This window comes from Lissotriton vulgaris, chromosome 3_1 (genome assembly GCF_964263255.1).
Source record: "Lissotriton vulgaris chromosome 3_1, aLisVul1.2, whole genome shotgun sequence".
Lineage (NCBI taxonomy): Eukaryota > Metazoa > Chordata > Amphibia > Caudata > Salamandridae > Lissotriton > Lissotriton vulgaris.
In genome coordinates this window covers 500718603-500739339 of record NC_141689.1, presented here as the reverse complement: position 1 = coordinate 500739339, position 20737 = coordinate 500718603, and the positions used below count along the sequence as shown (strand labels likewise).

Sequence of the window (20737 nt, the reverse complement as noted above, 5' to 3'; positions counted from 1 at the left end):
TGGTGGAGTGTCACCTGGCCGATAATATAACATCCACCACGTCAGGTGGGAGAGACAAAGAATTCAGGTTGCCCCGTTCAATCTCCAGGCATGAAGGGGCAGGCTCTGGAGGTGGGGGTGTAGAACTTGCCCCTCCGACTGCAAGAGGAGGCCTACCCTGAGAGCGAGACGGAGCAGAGGTTGCGAAGAGAGAAGAAGAATGTCTGTGTACCACACCCTACTTGGCCAATCCGGGGCGATCAATATAACTTGGGTCTGGTCCTGGCGAATCTTCCTCAGAACCTGAGAAATCAAGGGTATGGGAGGAAACGCGTAAAGGAGTTGTAAGCCCCAACTCAACTGAAACGCGTCCCCCAACACTCCGTGCCTCAGAAACTGGAGACTGCAGAATGACAGGCAGTGCACGTTCTCGAGAGTGGCAAACAGGTCCATCCGAGGAGTTCCCCACGTCCGGAAGATGTGTCGAACTACCTCAGGATGAAGCCTCCACTCGTGCCGACAGACTGCAAGCCCACACGTTTAGCACCCCGGCCAGATGATATGCCATCCAGCGAATCTGATGATCCTGAGCCCAGGACCAGAGCCTCAACTCCCTGCAGAGACGGTACGACCCTATTCTTCCCTGCTTGTTGACATTGCGGCAGTGTTGTCTGTCAGGACTTGAACCTACTGGCCGCGAAGGGAAGGGAGAAAGGCCTTGAGCACCTAACGTATCGCCCACAACTCCAGAAGATTGATATGAAGCAATCTTTCCTCTGGAGACCTTGATCTCCAGATCCCCCAGATGAGCACCCCACCCTAGGGTAGAGGCATCCGTTATCACTGTGGCCACCGATGGAGGAAGACGAAAGGGCTTTCCTTGAGACAGATTGCCCTCCACGCTCCACCAAGACAGATCCGCTGCAGCTTCTCTGGAGATCCTGATTGACTCCCTGAGATCTCTGTTGTGCTGATACCACTGCCTGCGGAAACACCACTGAAGAGCCCTCATGTGCCAGCGGGCATGGTTGACCAACAGAATGCAGGAAGCAAACCGATGAGCAGGTGAAGGACCTTCGGAACCGGAACAACCACTCCATTGTAAACAAGAGAATCATTTTGCTGAATGTCGAGAATCCTTTGCGGAGGCGGGAATGCTCGACACATAGTGGTATCCAGTACTGCCCCTATGAACAGGTTGCGCTGTGAGGGCACCAGGTCAGGCTTGGGTACATTTATCGAAACACCCAATTTGAAAAACAGCTGGGTTGTTACCCGCAGATGATGACACACCTTCTCTGGCGACTATGCTTTCAGAAACCAGTCGTCTAGGTAGGGGAAAACCAGAATCCCCAACCTCCTGAGATGGGCAGCAACCACTGCCATCCCCTTGGTGAAGACTCAAGGTGCAGTAGTAAGACCAAATGGAAGGACCACAAACTGGTAGTGTTGCGAACCAACCGTAAATTGGAGATGCTTCCTGTGCGACTTCAGAATTAGGATGTGAAAATACGCTTCCTGTAAGTCGATGGACACCATCCAGTCCTCTTGTTGCAGCGCCTGAAGAACCTGCGCTAGGGTGAGCATCTTGAATCTCTCCTGCTTGAGAAACAGATTAAAAATTCCGAGATCCAGGATAGGACGAAACCTGCCATCCTTCTTGGGACTTGGAAAATACCAGGAATAGCATCCCTGACCCCTTTCCAGCTCCGGAATGACCTCTATCACACCTTTTTGTAACAGGGCAAGAACCTCCTTCTGAAGGAGAAGTAAATGATCCTCCGTGCAAAACCCATGGCAAGGAGGGTAAGGAGAAGGAAATTCCCTGAAGGGAAGGGCGTACCCATTTTCTACCAGATATAAAACCCAAAGCCATGAAGTGATCAATTTCCAATCTTGTAGAAAATGTGTACGCCGACCTCCCAGGGGACCTACATGATCCAGGATGGCGGATCTAGGGCTGCTTTCCTGCATTACCAGGAGGGGTTGGGGAGGTAGAGGAGGAAGAGGAAGAAGGCTGACGTCTGGCTCCACAAAGGCGACATCTGCCTTTTCTGTTGCTGCTGCTGAGGCGGTCTGTAACCACGAAAGGAAGACTTCCCGAAGCCACAGTATTGTCTATAGCCATAAACTTTCGCCTGAGACTGCAGGCCCAAAGACTTTGCTGTGGCCTTACTGTCCTTAAATCTTTGCAGAGCAGAATCAGATTTCTCTCCAAACAGTCTAGACCCATCAAAAGGCAGATCAAGAAGGGCAGCCTGTACATCTGGAGAGAATCCAGAAGACCTCAACCACACATGTCTTCTTGTTGCAATGGATGCACCCATCACCCTGGCAACCGAATCCGCCGTGTCCAGGCCAGACTGGATGGCTTGGCGAGCCGCAGCCTGTGAGTCTGCCAGCACCTCACTCAGATTTCCCCTATCCTCCTCAGACAATTTAGGAAGAAGTTGTTTGGCAGAATCCATAAGGGCATGAATATATCTACCCAACAGACAAGTGGCATTGGTAGATTTCAGAGCCATGCTAGCAGATGAGAAGACCTTCTTTGTAGATTGATCCAACTTCTTGGAATCCCCGTAATCAGGAGCCTGCGGAAAAGCACCCGTGGACTGCTTGGAACAAAAAGCCTGCACCACTAAGCTCTCAGGGGAGGGGTGGGATAAAAGGAACACCGGATCCCCTGGAGCAGGTCTACATCTTCTGGACACCGACCTTGAAACTGCAGGAGCAGAAAGAGGGTTGCGCCACACATCAAGGATTGGCTCAGTCAATGCTTTGTTGAAAGGCAAAAGTGGTTCAACCACAGAGGACGGAGAATGAAGCACCTCTGTGAGTAAATTAGGCCTATACTCAGCCATAGGCAGCTGCAAATCCAAAAGTTCAGCAGCCTTCCTTATCACAATATGGTAAGGGGCAACTTCTTTCGAGGGGAAAGCCTTCTGAGAAGCAAAGTCCCACTCTGGAGAAGTATCAAGCCCACTTGACTCACACATACCCTCAAACAAATCTTCTGTATCATATACTTCTCCTTCCTACATCTCTTCAGCCTGGTACTGCTCCTCCTCCAACAACCTCTGTGCTTCTCTCCTCAAGCGCATCTTCGGTTGCAGCGTCGGCGGAGCCACACGCGGCATTGAAGGATTCGCTGTAGTAACCGGCGCCAATCGAATCCGAGAAGGTTCACGGAATGGAGCCAGGGACTCCCCGGTTTTGGGCATAGCTGCAAAATCAGCCCTGTAACAAAATCGTCCGAAAACCGGCCCCGGCAAAGAGCTCGGTCGCACCCTTAACCTCCCCCCGGGGGGGCGGCCGAGCACTTTGCCAGGGCCGATTTTGGTTCCCAGTCCGGCCCTGCACACCATACATCGCATTTCCCGAACCCGGCGTCGGAAATTGTGGGTACTGTGCTGGTTCGAGATCCAAACGAGGTACCTCTGGAGTACCTCTGGAGTCGGAGCCACATGAATCTCAGCATCAGCCGGATTTGATACACCCTCTGGAGTCGGTGAAAATCTTGGCGTCTGTGACTGCTCCGGAGTCCCTTTGTAAGAAGGAGAATGAACTGGAGTCACCTGAGGAGACCGTGAAAGAGAAGGAGAGAAGTCCTTTTCATGACTTCGATCTTTTACGACCCCTTTTTTCTTTTCTTGCCTTTGCCTCCCGTTCCTTCAGAGCCTTCGGATTTAGAACAGTCCTCAATGTTGTGGTCAGACGAAAAAAACCCAAAGGTAGTTCTCATGAGGGTCAGTAATCGACATATGACCCCCGCATTCTTTACAGGGCTTAAAGCCCACTTCCTCAGGGCAGTCATGCCAAAACAGAGAGAGAGATACAATCAACATAACAATGTATCCACTCGAAAGTATGGAGAGACCCAGAAAAAACCATCAGCGTCGACAGGGTGGAAAAAAGGGAACTGACGTCATCACGCCAACGTGGTAGTCTTATAGACCCTGTGACGTCATGCGGAGTCGCGTGCTGAGCCATGGCATTGTGACGACCTAGTCGGCGTGGAGAGCTAGAAAAATGTTTCCGCTGAATAATGGCGCATGGGATAGTCATAAGGTGAGGAATCCACAGGCAGATGTATCCTTTTAGAAATGCTATGCTAATAACTTGCAAATAAAAAGAGTTTAAAAAAAAAGTTCCATGGGAGTATTGTTCTTGCCTTCCTGACTGCTGACCTTCCTGAATTGTTTGTTGCTTCTGAGAGGACTGCCTTGCAATTCTTTGCCTGCCCTTGAAGCTTGTCACATTTGCAAACTACAGAGATGTTTTAGATGCTGGAGAACTCCCATGCTGGTCATACAAGTATCATTTTAAAATAATTCCAACATCGTGTATACCTGTGGCTCAGAAATGCAGTGGCCATCAAATGTTAGACCAAAAAGGTGTTAGACATTTGGTCGGAACCTTGAAATCAAAGTCCAGCATGTCATTTTTAACCAGATGATCACTTACCTGAAGGCTGCATCAGCAGGATACAAGGCACATCTAATGTTGGCACAGGGAGAACCTTCCCTTTGTGAACTATACAATTTGCCCTTTTCTTGCACGTCTCAGGGAGATATTGTATTATTTCTTCGATCTCTTCCTATTGATGGCTATATAGCGAGCAAGAAGGCCTACACATTCCCCAGCATCAGTTTTCTTGCTCTTAGTCTGGTGGTTAAATGGCCCAAATACCTTGCATCAGTGCTATTGTCATGCTGTGTGAACAATCAATAAGTCTGGAGGGACATGCCTGCAGATGAAAATACAATCTTGTGGACCGGTTTTAGATTATTTTCTCCGACCTCAATATTAAGACCCTCATCTTGATGGGGTTTTAAAGTTTTCTCCAAAACATTTAGTATGTCTTGAACATGAGCAAGAAGTGGATACTCCACTCTGCTTTTGACAGTGTTTCCTCCTCTTCTGCATGAAACTGAACTTTATGATGAGCTGCAGCTCTTGCTAGAACAGCATGGTATGCAGATGTGTCTTCAGGCAGGAATACCTTTTCAGGATACTGATCTAGCTAGAAGTCACCCTGCACATCCACCCAGTAATCTTTCCAAGCATTGTTTTGCTGCTCTTCTGCCTTTGGAGCCCAATATTGAGATACTGAATCTACTGAGGGAGTTTCATCTAAATCTTAGTGGACAGAGTGTGGTGAGGAGAGCTGTGGTGATGGGGATGGCTGGACCGGCACTGGTTTTCCTTTATTCTGTTAAATAAAAAAGGCCCCAATTTCCTCTGAAAAGTCCCCTTCAAAAGAAAGGCAAAGCTTTTAGTGGTCTCCCAAGGCGACATGTCACCTGAAGTGAACTATTAGTTCACAACAACCCCTAATTAATTTTGTTCAGCAATTAATTCACATTCCTCAAGCAAACCCTCCTGGAGGTATGGGTGCCATGTGCTAAATTAGTATTTGCCATCCCTGTGCATACAATATTTCGCGTTGGGACTGGTCCACCCACAGATGAGGAAATATTGGTTCCCCGTTTGTCAGCCCTCAGTACGATCTTTAAACTACTTAAACCACAATTCAACAACCCCATGCCAACACTCACCTCAACATTCAAAACATATTAAAGCAATCAAGAAATAGTAACCTAGGGTTTAAAAGCATAGTGAATCTTGGACAGGGAAAGTCTTAGGGAGGGGGAGTGGGTAACACCCAGTAATGCTTTCAGTTGCAACAACATAGGTTTCAATGGTACAATCAAACAGTACCAACATCATCTGTATCACAATGAATATTCCAGAAGACTATCATTCAGTCCCAGAGGCATCCTTATAGTTCAAATATTTTCTTCTTTAAAATACTGCCCCTGGCAAGTTTTATTTCACTTGTCCCAATACAGCAACCTTATGGTAGCACCCTTCATTAGTCCTCATAATCAAACTTGTAAATCAGAAGGCTATATGATCTGGAGGTATTTACATTCTCTTTTCCATCAACCCTTCCCTGGACATAGATGTATCCACTGCTAAAGACCATGCTGTCTGAGCCTATGGATTTTGCAGCTGGTGTGCTGGGTAGCTGTTGACACTTACAGTCCTTGTGCCTGATCTCATTTGGGAACCCCAAATCAAACCATCACCTCCTACTTCACACTGAATTTTTGTTTCTCTTCCGTGCTGGCCTTTGCTTGCTTAAGCCATCCAGTCAGTACCACACATCATCAGTGTTTTAGATGTTCCATGATTTGCCTTCCACAGTGACTTAACTTTATTTGAAATATCATCATATATTTCAGACCCAAATCATGTGCAAAATTAGGAAAGTGAAGCACAGCTGTGTTTTCTTAAAGGATCACTCAATTTGCTCTAGTAGATAACTGTCAGAATTTTGATATGATCGCCCTCAAGAAAGCTCCAGCTGGAGGCTGATCAGGGACTCTATGAGCTCCTTCAGCTGAAAAATAGCCAGAGGCACATTTTCTGTTGCAGGTCGGAAACAATCCAGCTTTTAAAGAACAATTCAACATTAGGTCCATTAATCCACTCTGAAATGCTCACAAATATAACTTTGTTTCTGTGGGACCGACCCTATGCACGCTCAGCTCTCTGGAAAAATTGCAAATCTGCTGTAACGGTTCCGAGAAGGTCCTTTAGTATTGCATTACTTCTTTTAAGATAAGCTTATTGACTCCCACTCTGTCCTGAAGTCGGTATGAATTTAAACTAAATGTTCAAGCAATAGATTTTGAGTTCATGGGCATTCTCAACTCGAATACAGCAGGACTTCACATATGATGGGTTCTGGATTTTTGGTAATTTGAGACATAGGTGGGTTGATACAGGTTGGGTGGCTAGGAGGTAAGAGGATTTTCGGGTGGCCCCAAACAGATCTATTACGGCTACAAACCTGATGCAGAATTGGTACTCCAATCAGACAGAACTGACATTGATTGTGACTGTTCTTAAAATATCAGTATTTTAGAGAAAGAAACTACTGGAGCTCTGGGCCAAGTATCCATACTTACTCTTGCTTGGACAAGAATTGGCATCTAATGTTTTTAATTTAGTGATCTATTGAACCAAAAAAACAAAAATGTTCTTGTCGCTACACCCCAAGCACCGGAGACATTGGTAATTACCCTTAGGCTTCAGATTGAGCTAAAACTTGGGAGAGTGCATCTTTCCCGGCCAGATTGAAGAACTAAGTCTTAGTTCTACAGACTCAAGTGATTCTTTACTGACAGTGTGACAGACTAGATATACGACTGTGGCTAATAAGAATGCATGAAATACCTAACCATCAATCTAAAGCAGAGCCACTGGTCCTCCAATGCTGTGGAGAAGAAGGACCACTAAACGAGGGAGCTTCATGAAATAGTTGGCAGGATACATGAAGTAGAAAGAATAGAGAAAAGGACAGTTTAAGAAAGGGCAGTCTAAAAAGAGTGTTTGAAGAAAAAACACCGTGGTTCTCAAGGCGGAGGGACAAACATTTTGAAGGTACAAAAAGACAGAATTTGAAAAGAGGAAGAAGGAAGAAAAATAAAGTGTGTGGATGAAAGGGACAAGACCGGGCTGGATGAAATAAGAGTTTGGAAGTTGGAGGAAGAACTGAGCTCTTGGACAAGAGAGTTGTAGTAATGGGAGGGAAATGAATGTAATTTAGATGTTAAAGGAGGCATGCAACCCAGCAAAGAATGGATAAACTAAAATATAACACTAGGATAAAGGCTGCAAAGACGTATTGAAAACAGAAAGGAAAAAGAAACACGAATACATTTTATAAATTGAAGCAGTTAAAGTATTAATTCATCATGACATCAGAACAGATTAGATGATTTTTACAAAATAAGAAGAAGCGTTTCTCTTGGCAATCAATGAGTGTATTTTTATTGTAGCAACTCAAAATGATGCATTCTTTACTTTAAGTCATAACTGATGGCAACATTCAGGTTTGGGTGGGGGAGGGTGGTGGAGGGCATATGAGTATTTACTGATTTTGAAATAACTAGATACAAACTCACAACACACTTTAAAAAGTGTAGGTCCAATAGGCGTACTCCGTATTCCAGGAGCAAAAGGTTAACTGAATGAGAACGATACCCAAATGTATATTTTTAATTTAAAAACAAAATCGTTCTTTGCTTGTAGAAATAGCTGCTAACAGTATTAAACTAAAATATTCTAGGATGTTTTATGCCAAAAAAATGTTTTAAAACTAGCTGTCGGTTATATCCATGAAAATAATATAATATATTTGGTCCTTGCAAATCAGTTCAGCCAGCCATTTCAAGATAATATGCAATACTCCGTGCTGATCGCTCTAGCACATATAATACCCTAATTAAAATTATGCTAGTGCAAGTGACTGTTGCACCCAGGAGTGCAGCTTTAACACCTTAGTTGCTGTTTTGTGGCCTCATAATAAAATTCGGATTCGAAATGTTAACATACCGGCTCGATCACTTCCACGTTGCGAACTGATGGATCAGGAGCCACCTCTGGCCAGTTAGATAATTCCAGGTAAGCAGTGGCCTTGGTATTAAGAGTGTGCGACAGAGTGCCAAGCTGGAAACGGTCCCTATCTGTCAAAATAAAAAAAAATTAAGGTAGAATGAGGGAAGAAATAAACTATAACACAAGCAACCCCCATATTCACAGATAAAGACAAATGCCGTTATGTTTCTTAAAATGTCATGAAATAAATATAAACTATGAAAGCTCCACAGAGGTCAAAAACCTGATTTAATCTCATAGATTACAATAATCTCTCCCATAATGGACAATAAAAAAGCCAATCAATCAGTTGGTTTCTAGGTGTTGCTCTGAAAGGTAGCTTCTCGAAAAATGACTTTACTGTGAATATTAAGAATGACAGCACAGTTAAACCATCCATATACATGCCTAGGCGCAAACACTTCTAGAATGTTAATAGTTTTTTCAGCAGCTTGTGCTCAAATATCTTCTTTTACAGAAGAAAACGGTCTAAACAATTGAAGTAATGTGAAGAGGAATACGGAAGCTAATAACGGGATTCGTGAAATCCGCAGACAATGAAATATCATTTGTTTGTATGTATTTTACAAATAAATCATTTTGCTGCACCTACAGCCAGGCAAAAAAAAAACACTGATCTCAAAACGTTAAGTGTCATAATTCACAATTCTAACACATTTATGTGATAGTGTGTTCAAATGTTTTGACGTTAGTGAATTGATTATACATTGAACTGTTTTACTAAGTCGTCAACGAACAAAAAATGCGGCCAGGTTTTAATTATACTCACGATGCAAGTTCGTTGTGCTTTATCAAACAAAGTATATATGCACCCAGTTACTAAGTGCCTAAGTGGAGCCGCTTTACTTCTAGGGGCGTTGTTCGCTCAGGCGCAGGTTGGGAATGCGCAATGTGATTAGAAACTACAAAAGTCAGTTGGGGCCCACTGGGCAGTGCCATCATATTCAGCCACGCAAACAATTTAGATACACTTGAGGTAAGTACCACAGGCTGCAGCAGCAAAGATCGAAGGGGCGATCAATTAAGGCACACTTCAGCAGTGCCTTGAAACCTCTGCTTTGGTGTTGATAACTGGCACTGAGCTAGTCATGCTTTCAGGAGTCCCTTAGACAGACACAAGCAGTTTTTGAGCAACTTGATACCCATGGGTGTCCTTTCCATTTTGTGAAATGTGCCTGTGAAAGCAGCACTGAGAGAAGACAAGATGACAATCATCCAAGAGGACTTTCCATCTCGTACTAGGGAGTATGCCTGCCAGGTCTTCACCAGCTGTGGAAGCAGGTTTCCCTTTGCTTGGACAGAAACACAATGGTGTCACGTGTCAAGAAAAGTCATAATCTGTGCTACAGCAAATACTGACTCATTCATATGAAGGACAGACGTAGGTGCCTCATAACTTCAAATTTGGTAGCAGTGGTTTTGTTGGCTTCTGGAACAGTATCCAGTGATGGATAACTGTAGATCCCGAACTGACAAAGATGAGCCATTTGTTGAGGCACACCAATTGAAAATAAGTGAGACAGTGACTAGAGGCCGAAGGCAGAATTCAGAACTGTTAGTGTTAGACACTGGCTATAAATTGATGGTATCAATTAGATATTGAATGTATTAGGAGATAACATATCTCATTTAGTAAGAATTCCTATCCTAGTAGAAAGACATATGTTCAGTAGTGGACACTACTGTCCCATTTAGTGAAGAGTTAAGCTGTGTAATTTTCTGAAACCATTCAGCAAAAAGTCAGTTAGAATCATGTTCCATTCGCTGCCTTCCCCAGAACTGTTTTATGTTTGACACGCAATGCTGTTCCTCATGAACACCATCACGGTCATCAAGATCATCATTACCCTCATCAACCATCTCGTCACCTTGCAGTGACATCCTTTGAGAAAAAGGAGCTGCAGACAAATTGAAGGCCTGGAGTTGGTTAGGATTGGGGTGGCAGTGTTTATCTTTTGCGACAGACCAGAAGTCTTTGAGGTAGGGAGAATTCTGCATGTGCCAAGAACTTACCACTTCGAGGAGGCTACTTGGCATACATTTATTACATCATGCTTTTAAGAGTTTCTTGCCAATCAGAATCATGCAGATCTTTGAACTACAAACGATGGTAACCAATCAGGTTGTGAAAAATGTGAAATACTGGTCAAAGGACTGTCCTGCTGATCTTCTTAATGCAAAGACATACATAAAAGTAACCCTGGCAAACGTTTTAAAAACTACAGCTATCCAAAATAGTCAAAATATTCACATCAAGGCCCGATTCTGGCAAATTCTCTAACTACAAACCTGGTTTGGGGTAAATAGTTGCAGTAATTTGAGGACTATGGGAGAGTAACTTTCAACAGGGTTTTTACATCCACATACCCAAACTTTTTTTTAAACTTTAGTTATTGATTTTCCTAAACAAGCAAAATACGATACAAGTTACCCATGAGTGGTACAGGATGTTCAAATATTGTCTATATCATAGATTACATTTACCAAGATCTTTGCAACAGTGTCATTCCTGGTTTACCTGGGGAGTTGCTCAGCAGATCTATACACATGTCAGTGTTTACTATGCTGTGAGCATTGCATCATCATCTGTCTCAATGTGCTGCAGTGGGGTGTCAAGTCTAGTTTGTGAGCCTGCCGGGTCCTGTGAGTCAAGTAAGTATGAGTGGAGTGGTTGCAAGGTGTCAAGAGGGGTAGAGGCTGGGGGTTGCAATTGCGCATATAGATCACTATTTGTATTACAGTATGTCACACTATATAACCAGACTTTTAGCATCGGTGGGTGTTTACTGCCCCAGTGCACCACCACCTACCTCTCTTTTTATAAGCAGTAGGGCGATTGCGATGAAGCGCCATGCTGACTTGGGAAAATCGTGCACATATCCCATGAGGTCCTGCAGTGGGGTGGGCGTAATGTCCAGTTCAGTCATGCGGGACAACTCCTCGAATATTGCCCTCCAATATTTGGCAATCCTTTCACAAGTCCACGTCATGTGTGCAAAGTCCGCTAATGGGGAGTGGCACTTGGGGCATGGATGGGGGCGTGTCGAGTCCTTTCCGATGTACCTTGACAGGAGTGATGTATGCACTACATATAAACTTAAAATGTAGTAATTTGTGTTTGTGATTAAAGGAGACCGGGCGCATCTGTTCACAGCATTAATGCCACTGAAAGTCAGAGATGGGTTGGCCCAGGTCCTGTTCCCATGCAGCGAGCACTTCTGCATCTCCATTAGGTAACATAGCTATGGCAGACTTGTACATTTTGGACATCAGGTGCTCCCCGACCGTATCTTTGATAAGTAGTGCAAGCGGGGGGAATGCAGTCGGTTTGAGAAAGTAACTGGAAATTTGAGCTCTAAGTTCCCCCTGCAACCTCTGCAGTACAAACTGGTCCATAGAAGAGGCTTCTCTGAAACGGCTGTCCGCTGTGCACGAGAAGATCTGCCCACTGGGGAACAAGTCCCCGAATGTTACCAGGTTTTAGTGCACAGTACTAGGGCTTCCGGTGTGATTGTTAACCAAAGGTTACCTGCCAATCGAATAGCAGAGGAGTAGAGAGAATGGTTCCCGAATTCACGGATAAGTCGCTGCCAGGCCCAGCTAGTTGTGGAGAGTGTCTGAATGTTGTGTGGGTCTCGAGGGAGGCCTGCCGGTAATAGTGCTGCTAAGGGTGTGGGGTGCACTAGATCTGCTTCAGGTCTAAGGTAGAGAGCTTGGGTGTTGTAGTAAATAGGTGGAGACCACAGTTGTAGCAATAAGGGTTTATTGAAGAGAAGCAGAGAGAAGCAACCACAACACAAGCTGGCCAGGCACAAACTGTCACCAACTAGAACACTAGAAGGAGACAGAGCCATGTACATTCTGGAATGAGTGACACAGGTAGGAACTATAGTAGAGCATGGAAATGGAAGAAAGATAAATATACAACACATCTCCTCTCGTAGAATAAAACAAAAGAAGTAAAAGGAAACTTAACACAAAGGTAAGCATGTCATGGAAAGGAAACTTAACACAAGACTAAAAGAGAGCTCCTGAAGTAAAGATAAAAGTTGAACTCCTGAAGTAAGGATAAAAGTTGAAAACGTCATAGAATAAATAAGCATTGAAAGGGACACACGTCACCCCTCTAAAAAGCCTAATCGCAACAGAAATCATTCAAATAGGCAGGAGGTCGGTGGCACCTTTGAGGTCTAGTTGCAGGCAAAGAGGAACTTGGATTAGAATCAGGGATGGCAATAGGATTGGGAACAGGCACAACGGGGTCAGGAGCATCCCCCCCACCATCACCCCTAGCCAAGACATTCACAGAAGCAGGAACCACATGAGGAGGATCCTGAGAAGGAACAAACATGAACCCCGAAGAGGGAAGGTCTTGGACAGGAGCAGGAGAAAGGGCAGGACCAGGACCAACAACAGGACCAACACCAGCTTTCTGATAGAGAGCAATCCTCCTTGAATTCCATTTTTCCCCATTAGAGAGGACAACATAGTGAGGGTAGACCATCTTGACGAGGAAAGGGCCACGGAACTTGGACAAACCACCTGAGACACGACCAGATTTTACCTTGACCAGGTCACCTTTAGCAAGTTTACCAGCAACAACCTGACCAGAGGACTTACAGCCTACAAGGGGTTTACGAGAAGGAACCTTAGAAGACAGACCTACAGAACTCCTACTCGAAGGAGACCTGCCAGGCGAACCCACTGTGCCCTTACTCGAGGACTTGGGAGCCACCCTGGAGGCATCACCCAAAAGAGACTGACAGACCAGGTCCTTGAGCCAAGAGGGAATGAGTTTGGTGCTGGGAACTCTACCCCTCATCATCTCAAAAGGGGAAGTGGTGTGGGAACCATGAAGGGTGGTACAGTACGCATAAACCATTTCACTAACAAGGGAAGAGACAGAAGAACCACTGGAGAGAGCCATTTGAACGGTACCTTTCACCAATCTATTAAGGCGCTCACAAAGGCCGTTCCCCTGGGGGTTGTAGAGGGAGGTCCTATGGTGGGAAATGCCACAATCAGACAAAAAGGTTTGCATATCATGCGAAACTAACTGTGTACCATTGTCAGTTATAAGAACACTAGGGAAACCCTCTCTAAAAAACAAAGACTTCAGATGACTAATGGTAGTAGCCGTAGTAATATCCTTAAGAAACTCCACAGACAACCACTTGGAATGGCAGTCGACAATGACAACAGCAAATCTCTGAGGAAGAGGTAGTTCAGCCATGGGGCCTATGAAATCCAAACAGATGGTGTGCCACGGAATTTCGGGAAACTGCAGCGCACCCATCTCAGACCCCACAGAAACCTTAAGCCTCTTCTCACCCACCTTGCAGGTATGACAATCCTCAACCCATGAGGAAACCATGGAGTCCATTCCGGGCCACCAGAAGTTCAACTTGAGACGCTGTTGCGTCAGGGTTTGGCCAAGGTGACCCTCGTGTGCTAAAGAAATGAGCTTTGGTCTCAAGTCAGCGGGAGGCACAAATTTGTCACCACGCATTATGACGTTGTCATCGCAAACAGACAAATCATCAATGACTTTAAGAAAAGGACGGACAGAGACATGGAGACAGCTCTCCCTGCGGGAACCCAACTTGATGAGCTGGATAACTTCCTGTAACACACTATCCCTGGACATGGCATCCACCCACTCAGAACGAGAAAAGGAGCTTTCAGATAGTAGAAGAACATCATCGATCCAGGCAACATTCTCATCATAACCCTCCAGACTGAAACCAACATCTGCACCAGACGGAACAGCTAACCTAGACAGACAGTCAGCCTGGAAGTTCCTCCACCCAGAAATGTGGGAAATGTCAAAATGGTACTCCTGGAGTTTCGAGGCCAACCTTGCCAACCTTGGAGAACCAAATGCTCCTCCACCAGGAGAGAGGATGCGGATGAGGGGTTTATGGTCAGTCTTAAGGTTGAAGCGGGTGCCCCATAGGCAGGGTCGAAAATGATGAGCACCCCACGCAGCAGCCAAAGCCTCTTTCTCGATAACAGAATAGTTCTGTTCGCATTTTGAAAGAGTGCGTGAGGCAAAAGCAACCGGCCTGTCGCCGTCCTTGTGGGACTGAAGCAAGACCGCACCAAGACCACAGGCACTGGCATCTACCAACAAAGTGGAGGACTTGGCAGTATCAAAGGGTGCCAGAACCTTAGCATTACAGATAGCCTCCTTAATGCCATTGAAGCAAGCTTCCATTTCAGATCCCCATGAGAACTTACAACCCTTCTTCAACAAGGTCCTCAGAGGCAAAGTCTTCTCTGAGAATCTCTCCACAAACTTGGAGTAGTATTCGATCAAGCCCATGAATGACCGCAACTGGTCCTTGTCAGACGGGCAAGGGGCTAAGCGTATCGCATCAAGAAGATTCCTCTTGGGTCTGACTCCATTGACCGAAATTTCATGTCCCAAGTACTCGATGTTCTCTACGAGAAAGGAACACTTCTCCCTACGTAATGTAAGGCCAGTGTCCCATATTCTATGTAGAACATTCCTGAGGACAAGGTTGTGATCAGCCACAGACTCTCCAAAGACCAAGATGTCATCTTGAAAGAATACCACATTTTTGAGTCCCTTAAAGATTTCGCTGACCAACCTCTGGAAGACACTCGCCGCCGAAATCAACCCAAAGGGAAGACGAGTAAATTGAAAGATCCCCTCTGGAGTGATGAAGGCGGTAAGATGCTTCGATGACTCATGGAGCTTAACCTGATGGTAGGCACTCTTCAGATCGAGTTTGGAGAAATATCTCGCGCCCTGAAGAGTGGAAACCATCTCCGTAATATTGGGTAAAGGGAAGGTGTCCGCAACGACACACTTGTTTAGGGACCTGAGGTCCACACAGAATCTCAATTTTCCGTCTGATTTCTTGGAAATCACGACGGGCGAAACCCATGCCGATGCTTCTGTAGGCTCAATTACACCAGACTGGAGCATCTCTTCAATTAAAAGTTTTACCTCACTGCGGATGGAGATGGGAATTCTCCTTACACGATGTTGCACAGGCAAACTTCCCTTCTTCAACTTTATAAGGTGGGCATAACCCCGAAGCTCACCCAACTCCTCCCTGAACACAGACCCAAATTCAGACAGGATAAACTCAATGGAGTCATCATCAACCACCATGATTTGGTTCTTTGCCCTAGGATTGATGACGATATAGAGGTCATATTGATGTACCCACCCTAGAATAGGCGGACCATCAATGGAAACATAAACTTTCCCAAAAATAGACCTCTTCTCAAATGTGATCTCAGATTCAAAGAAACCAAGGATTTCAATTTTCTGGCCATTGAAACCCTTAGGGGAAATGTCACTTCGTTGTAAATTCACCCCCTCCCAAAAGGCATCGAAAGTAGACTTGGGTATGATGGTATGGCGAGAACCGGTGTCCACCATCAACAACACCTCGTGGGAGTCAATCTTGAATATGGCTTTGGGTCTGGTTTGCCTTGGATCGTCACAGATGACATCAACATCGTCAATGACTAGAAGTCTATCAGGTTCAACTGCAGAGTCATCAACGTAGTCATCAACAATATTCACTCTCTGTCTGGTTTTCGCCTTGCACATTTTGGAAAAATGTCCAACTTTCCCACACTTCAAACACTCTTTGATAGAGGCAAAGCAAAACCTCGCGTCGGAAGAGTGACTGCTACTGCCACATCTGTTGCAAATTTGCTTACTGAGGATTTCTTGACAAAGGGTCTGGGTCTGTTTTTTACTACAGCAACATTGTCTCCAGAACAGTGTTCACACTCCGTAACACCACCTTTGTCAGTGACCACAGAAACTTCTTGATGTGGAGTAGATTTGTGTGAATCTAGGGCCTTCATGCACTTACTAGACTCCTCAATTACTTTGGCCAGATCAATTGCATCCTTCAAGGTCGGGTTCTTAGCTGCCCATAGCCTCTCTTGGATTTTCTTACTTGAGCACTGGACAACTAATTGATCTCTTATGAGCTCGTCGTTCATAGAACCGAACTTACACTTTATGGAAAGCTCCCTAAGTCTTGCCACGAAGTCATCTATCGTTTCTGACTCTTTTTGACGTTGTGTGTAAAACTTATAGCGGTTCATAATCAGATTCTCCTCTTTTGCAAATCTGATCTCCAAGCGATCAACCGCCTCCTTAAACTCATCAATGTCATGTCCACTAGCTCCAAGTGTGATAGGTAGGAACCTAAAAACTCTCTGCCCTTCCTTGCCCAGAGTGCTCAAAAGGATAGCCTTTTTCCTTTTGGGTGAAAACTCCTGTCCATCAAGCGCTTCCAAATAATTGTCAAACATAATGTACCAGTCCTCCCAAGGTATCTCAGGTACACCAGGTTCAGGTAAGAACTGAGGAGGCAAAGTTACTACAAATTGTTGTGCCATGTTCACTTAATTATGCAGAATGAAAAATAAAATAAACACTGCTTTTGCACAACAGAACACAGTATTGAATTATAGTAACGTACCTCTTCCCATTCAAAAGTGTCCAAAACGATACTGGGGATGTACAGAAGGATCAGGCAGGAGTTTGACTTGAAATAGCAAAATTCCGCTTTACAATAACCCAAAACGGCTGAATTGCGGTGAAAGGCAGGAGTTTGGCTTGAAACGGCAAAATTCTGCTTTAAAAATAGCCCAAACCGGCTGAATTGCGGTGAAAACGAGGCTTGGATGGCAAACAGAGGATAAGATGGCCGCCGCTGAAAACGAGGCTAGAGGTGCTCGAAAACGAGGCTTGAAACGCACAAAGGGGCGTCTCCCTGGTAACGCCAGGCAACAACACTGCGCTCGAGCTCACTGACTCACGCGCTGACTCCGCTGGTGCGTCTCGGCGTCTCCGCGGTAACTGGTTGGAGCGTCTCGGCGTCTCGCTGGTAACCAGGCAACAGCGCTGTGCTCGAGCTCCGCTGGCTGACGCACAGACTCCGCCGACGTCAGGGCTCCCGGTGACAACACAACAACCTTCGTGGCTGACTCACCAGTCTGTCACGCGCCGGGCTCGCTCTTTTGACTTCAGAGGACGTCAGCACTGGTTGCGCTCGAGCTGCATTCTTCAAATCAGCTCAAATTTAGGAAATTACCCCAGATAGGCGTCTTCTTTTGGAAAACGGAAGTAGCCAAAGGACATTGACGAGGCCAACACGCCGTAGGTTCGTTTCACGTTGAGGAAGCTCCGCTAAATTCTGCTTTCCATTACAAATCTTGAAACCAGGCATCAAGATGAGGTCTTCAATGGTACTGGCCAGCAGGTAACGTCGCCAAAATTGTAGTAAATAGGTGGAGACCACAGTTGTAGCAATAAGGGTTTATTGCAGAGAAGCAGAGAGAAGCAACCACAACACAAGCTGGCCAGGCACAAACTGTCACCAACTAGAACACTAGAAGGAGACAGAGCCATGTACATTCTGGAATGAGTGACACAGGTAGGAACTATAGTAGAGCATGGAAATGGAAGAAAGATAAATATACAACAGGTGTCAGAGAGGTACCAGTGCCTTGCAAAACTGCACTGTGACCAGATAATATATGCAGAAATTTGGGACCCCGAACCCACCATGTTCATATGGCAATGTTAACTTGTCCCAATTGATGTAAGGTTGTTTACCGCCCCACACAAGTCTTATTAAATGCGAGCAGAGTGTTGAGAAAAAACGTTATATAATGGTATTGGGATGTTTTGAAATAAATATAAAAATTGGTGGTAGAACGACCATTTTTATTACAGCGATCCGAACTGCCATGGTGAGAGGTAGTTTCAATCAGCGTTCAATTTTCCCTTCCAATTTCTCCATTGCTGTGCCATAATTAAGCTGTAGGATTTGTTCCGGTTGCCTTGTGGATGTGGTTACCCAAATATTTGATTGAGTACTCACACTATGTAAGTGGGTATTCAGATTTCCTATCGTTTTGGGCTGCTGTTAACGGGAACATTTCCGATTTGCCCCAATTTATGTGCTGCAAATACCCAAACTAAGAAAGAATAACTTTAGGCCCCCTTAACCAATCTGCATCAGATTTGAAACACAGAACCAGGGTTGGCTGACCAAGTGTGTGACATTTAATGTAGATTGATTCAATGAGGCAAAAGCAAAAGTTAATTGTAGAAAATTGACACTTCCTATTTAAATTCCGACTCAACCATAACCAGTCTAAGACGCATAAACATACGTAAGTGTGTGCGTAGGTAGAATAAAGTGGGTTTATATTACCTTTTAAACCGAAGACAAGAAAGTTATTTCACTGACTTGGGAAAACAATTAAAACTATTTAATGGGCACAACGGTTTTGTTCAAACATTGTCATACTGAGAAAGTACCACAACTAGTGCATCAAAATGACAGCCAAGGTTGATTAAACAACACACAGAATGTGATGAGGAAGTGTGTGTGTGGCAGCATCGACGGTAAGCCTCCCTCTCCTTTCCATGGCTCCAAGCTGGAGTACTAAGGCGCCGCATTCCACACACAAACATTTAAAAACGCTCCATGTACACTACGGGTTATTCGATGTACAAACAGGCAAGGGTGGTTGCAGGCGGCTGTACCTTTAAAGGGAGACTCGAGCAGAGGCGCGGGCTTCTGTGCCAGGAATATCCTTCGGGCATACTTGCTCAAGGCGCCACTCTTCTCATTTGGAACAATCAGCTGTCTGATAAATCTTGTGCGGTCCCGGATATCGTAGTTTTGATCATATTTGCCAAGATTCAATATGTACTGCGTAAGCAATTTTGTCTGCAGGAAAAGATAAAGTAGCATTACACGGAGAGAACAAGTTATTTATGATTATTGATCACGCAGGATAAACATATTTAGAGAGATAATAAAAACGAATGGTTACATCACACAAATGTTGTGCTATGGGGAATATTCGTTACTCAAGCTGTAAAGAGTATTTCGAAGCCCCCACTTCACCGCACTGGAAGGTGAACGTCGAGTACTGAGAAGCAGCCATGTGCTAGATTATTAAACTGCTGAAGTGGAAAGAAAGGCATCATTAAAAAATAATCATATATGGCAAACCCGCTGAAGGGCCTAGTACGTGATCATAATGAATGTGGAAATACAACTAAAAACATGGCACTCAAAACTTAATCGGAAAAATATGCAGGACATCAACACATCGCTGGCGAGAGCTTCTGCTGAGGTGAGCTTTATGCAGAGATGCGTCCCGAGCTCGAGCAGCGCGCGGAGACTGCGCTCGGGTTACTACCCCCTCAAGTATTCGCCATTAAAGGAGACCCATATATCACCGACCTGGATTACTGACAATTATTTGCAATGCATTTAGCGGCTGCTTTTTGATAAAAGCACGCTGCTGACGCTCGTCAACAAAACAGAATAAATGCTTCTTGCGTTTCTGTCTCGCTGTTCGTGGGCTTTAGGGATGGTGGTCACCTACTTATGCTAAAGGACCTCTTATATTGTGTTCATAACGCACCACAGGCCAGTAAGTACACGTATTTCACTTTACCATATTAAAATGAATTAGGCTATATTAAACTGCATAATCAAACATGCATTACCAAATAAAAAGGAAACACAAACTGCAGATGACTTTGAGTCCGGGTGTGCCCACATACGGTATATACACACACTTGCAAATGTAACCTATGCAGCTGTGCCGAGTGCACTCTAGTATTTATTACTATTATAGAGTGCGAAGAGGGCAGCGACTCACGACAAGCAAAGCCTCAGTGGATGTTGCACTCAGCGCATCTACATATACGGTTATACAATGGGATTGTAATTTTATGTGTTAACAAAAAAGTTATAAGAAAACCAACATCGAAATGCAGGGGAGTTTAATTTGTGTAATAAAGTAAACTCAAATTCAAGAATTCAGGTGATTAATAGGAGAGTTGTTTCCCTGCAAAAAGTTACTTTAGCACGCTATCTGTGATGCAGTAAACAGAGTTTTTCGTGTAACAATTTTTCCATAAATAAGTAGATGTGTATTTATTAATACAATTGTTCTAAATAACGTTATGGGACGCACTTCTTTTCACTACTATGGCATAACTATATATATATATATATAGAGAAAAGATGCATAACCGGCCAGTGTATACTATGGTCCAATGTTGCCACTCAGAGGCACAGTGTTTTGTAAATGTCATCAAAACGTCAAGATGGGGCCATTTTACACATTACAAGTAACTTATTTTTTTATATTGCGGGAGGTATTTTGAAAACTCTGTTTTATTCAATGTCTAGTAACATGGGGCCTTGATTAGGATTAGAATGTAAAAATTGCGTGCGCATTTCAAGAATAAATT

At 44.6% G+C, this 20737-nt stretch overlaps 1 protein-coding gene across 3 annotated transcripts in view; it reads right to left on the bottom strand.

Annotated features, from left to right (window-relative positions):
• The window catches only part of AP3B1 (adaptor related protein complex 3 subunit beta 1), a 2001071-nt gene that overhangs the window by 1005455 nt on the left and 974879 nt on the right, over positions 1 to 20737 (bottom strand). For all 3 annotated transcript variants that reach the window (XM_086960746.1, XM_086960745.1, XM_086960747.1), the window contains 2 exons: positions 19007 to 19193; positions 8386 to 8516 (listed from right to left, as the gene is read on the bottom strand). In XM_086960746.1, the coding sequence (XP_086816872.1) occupies positions 8386 to 8516; positions 19007 to 19193 (318 nt within the window). The remainder of the gene's footprint in view (positions 1 to 8385; positions 8517 to 19006; positions 19194 to 20737) is intronic.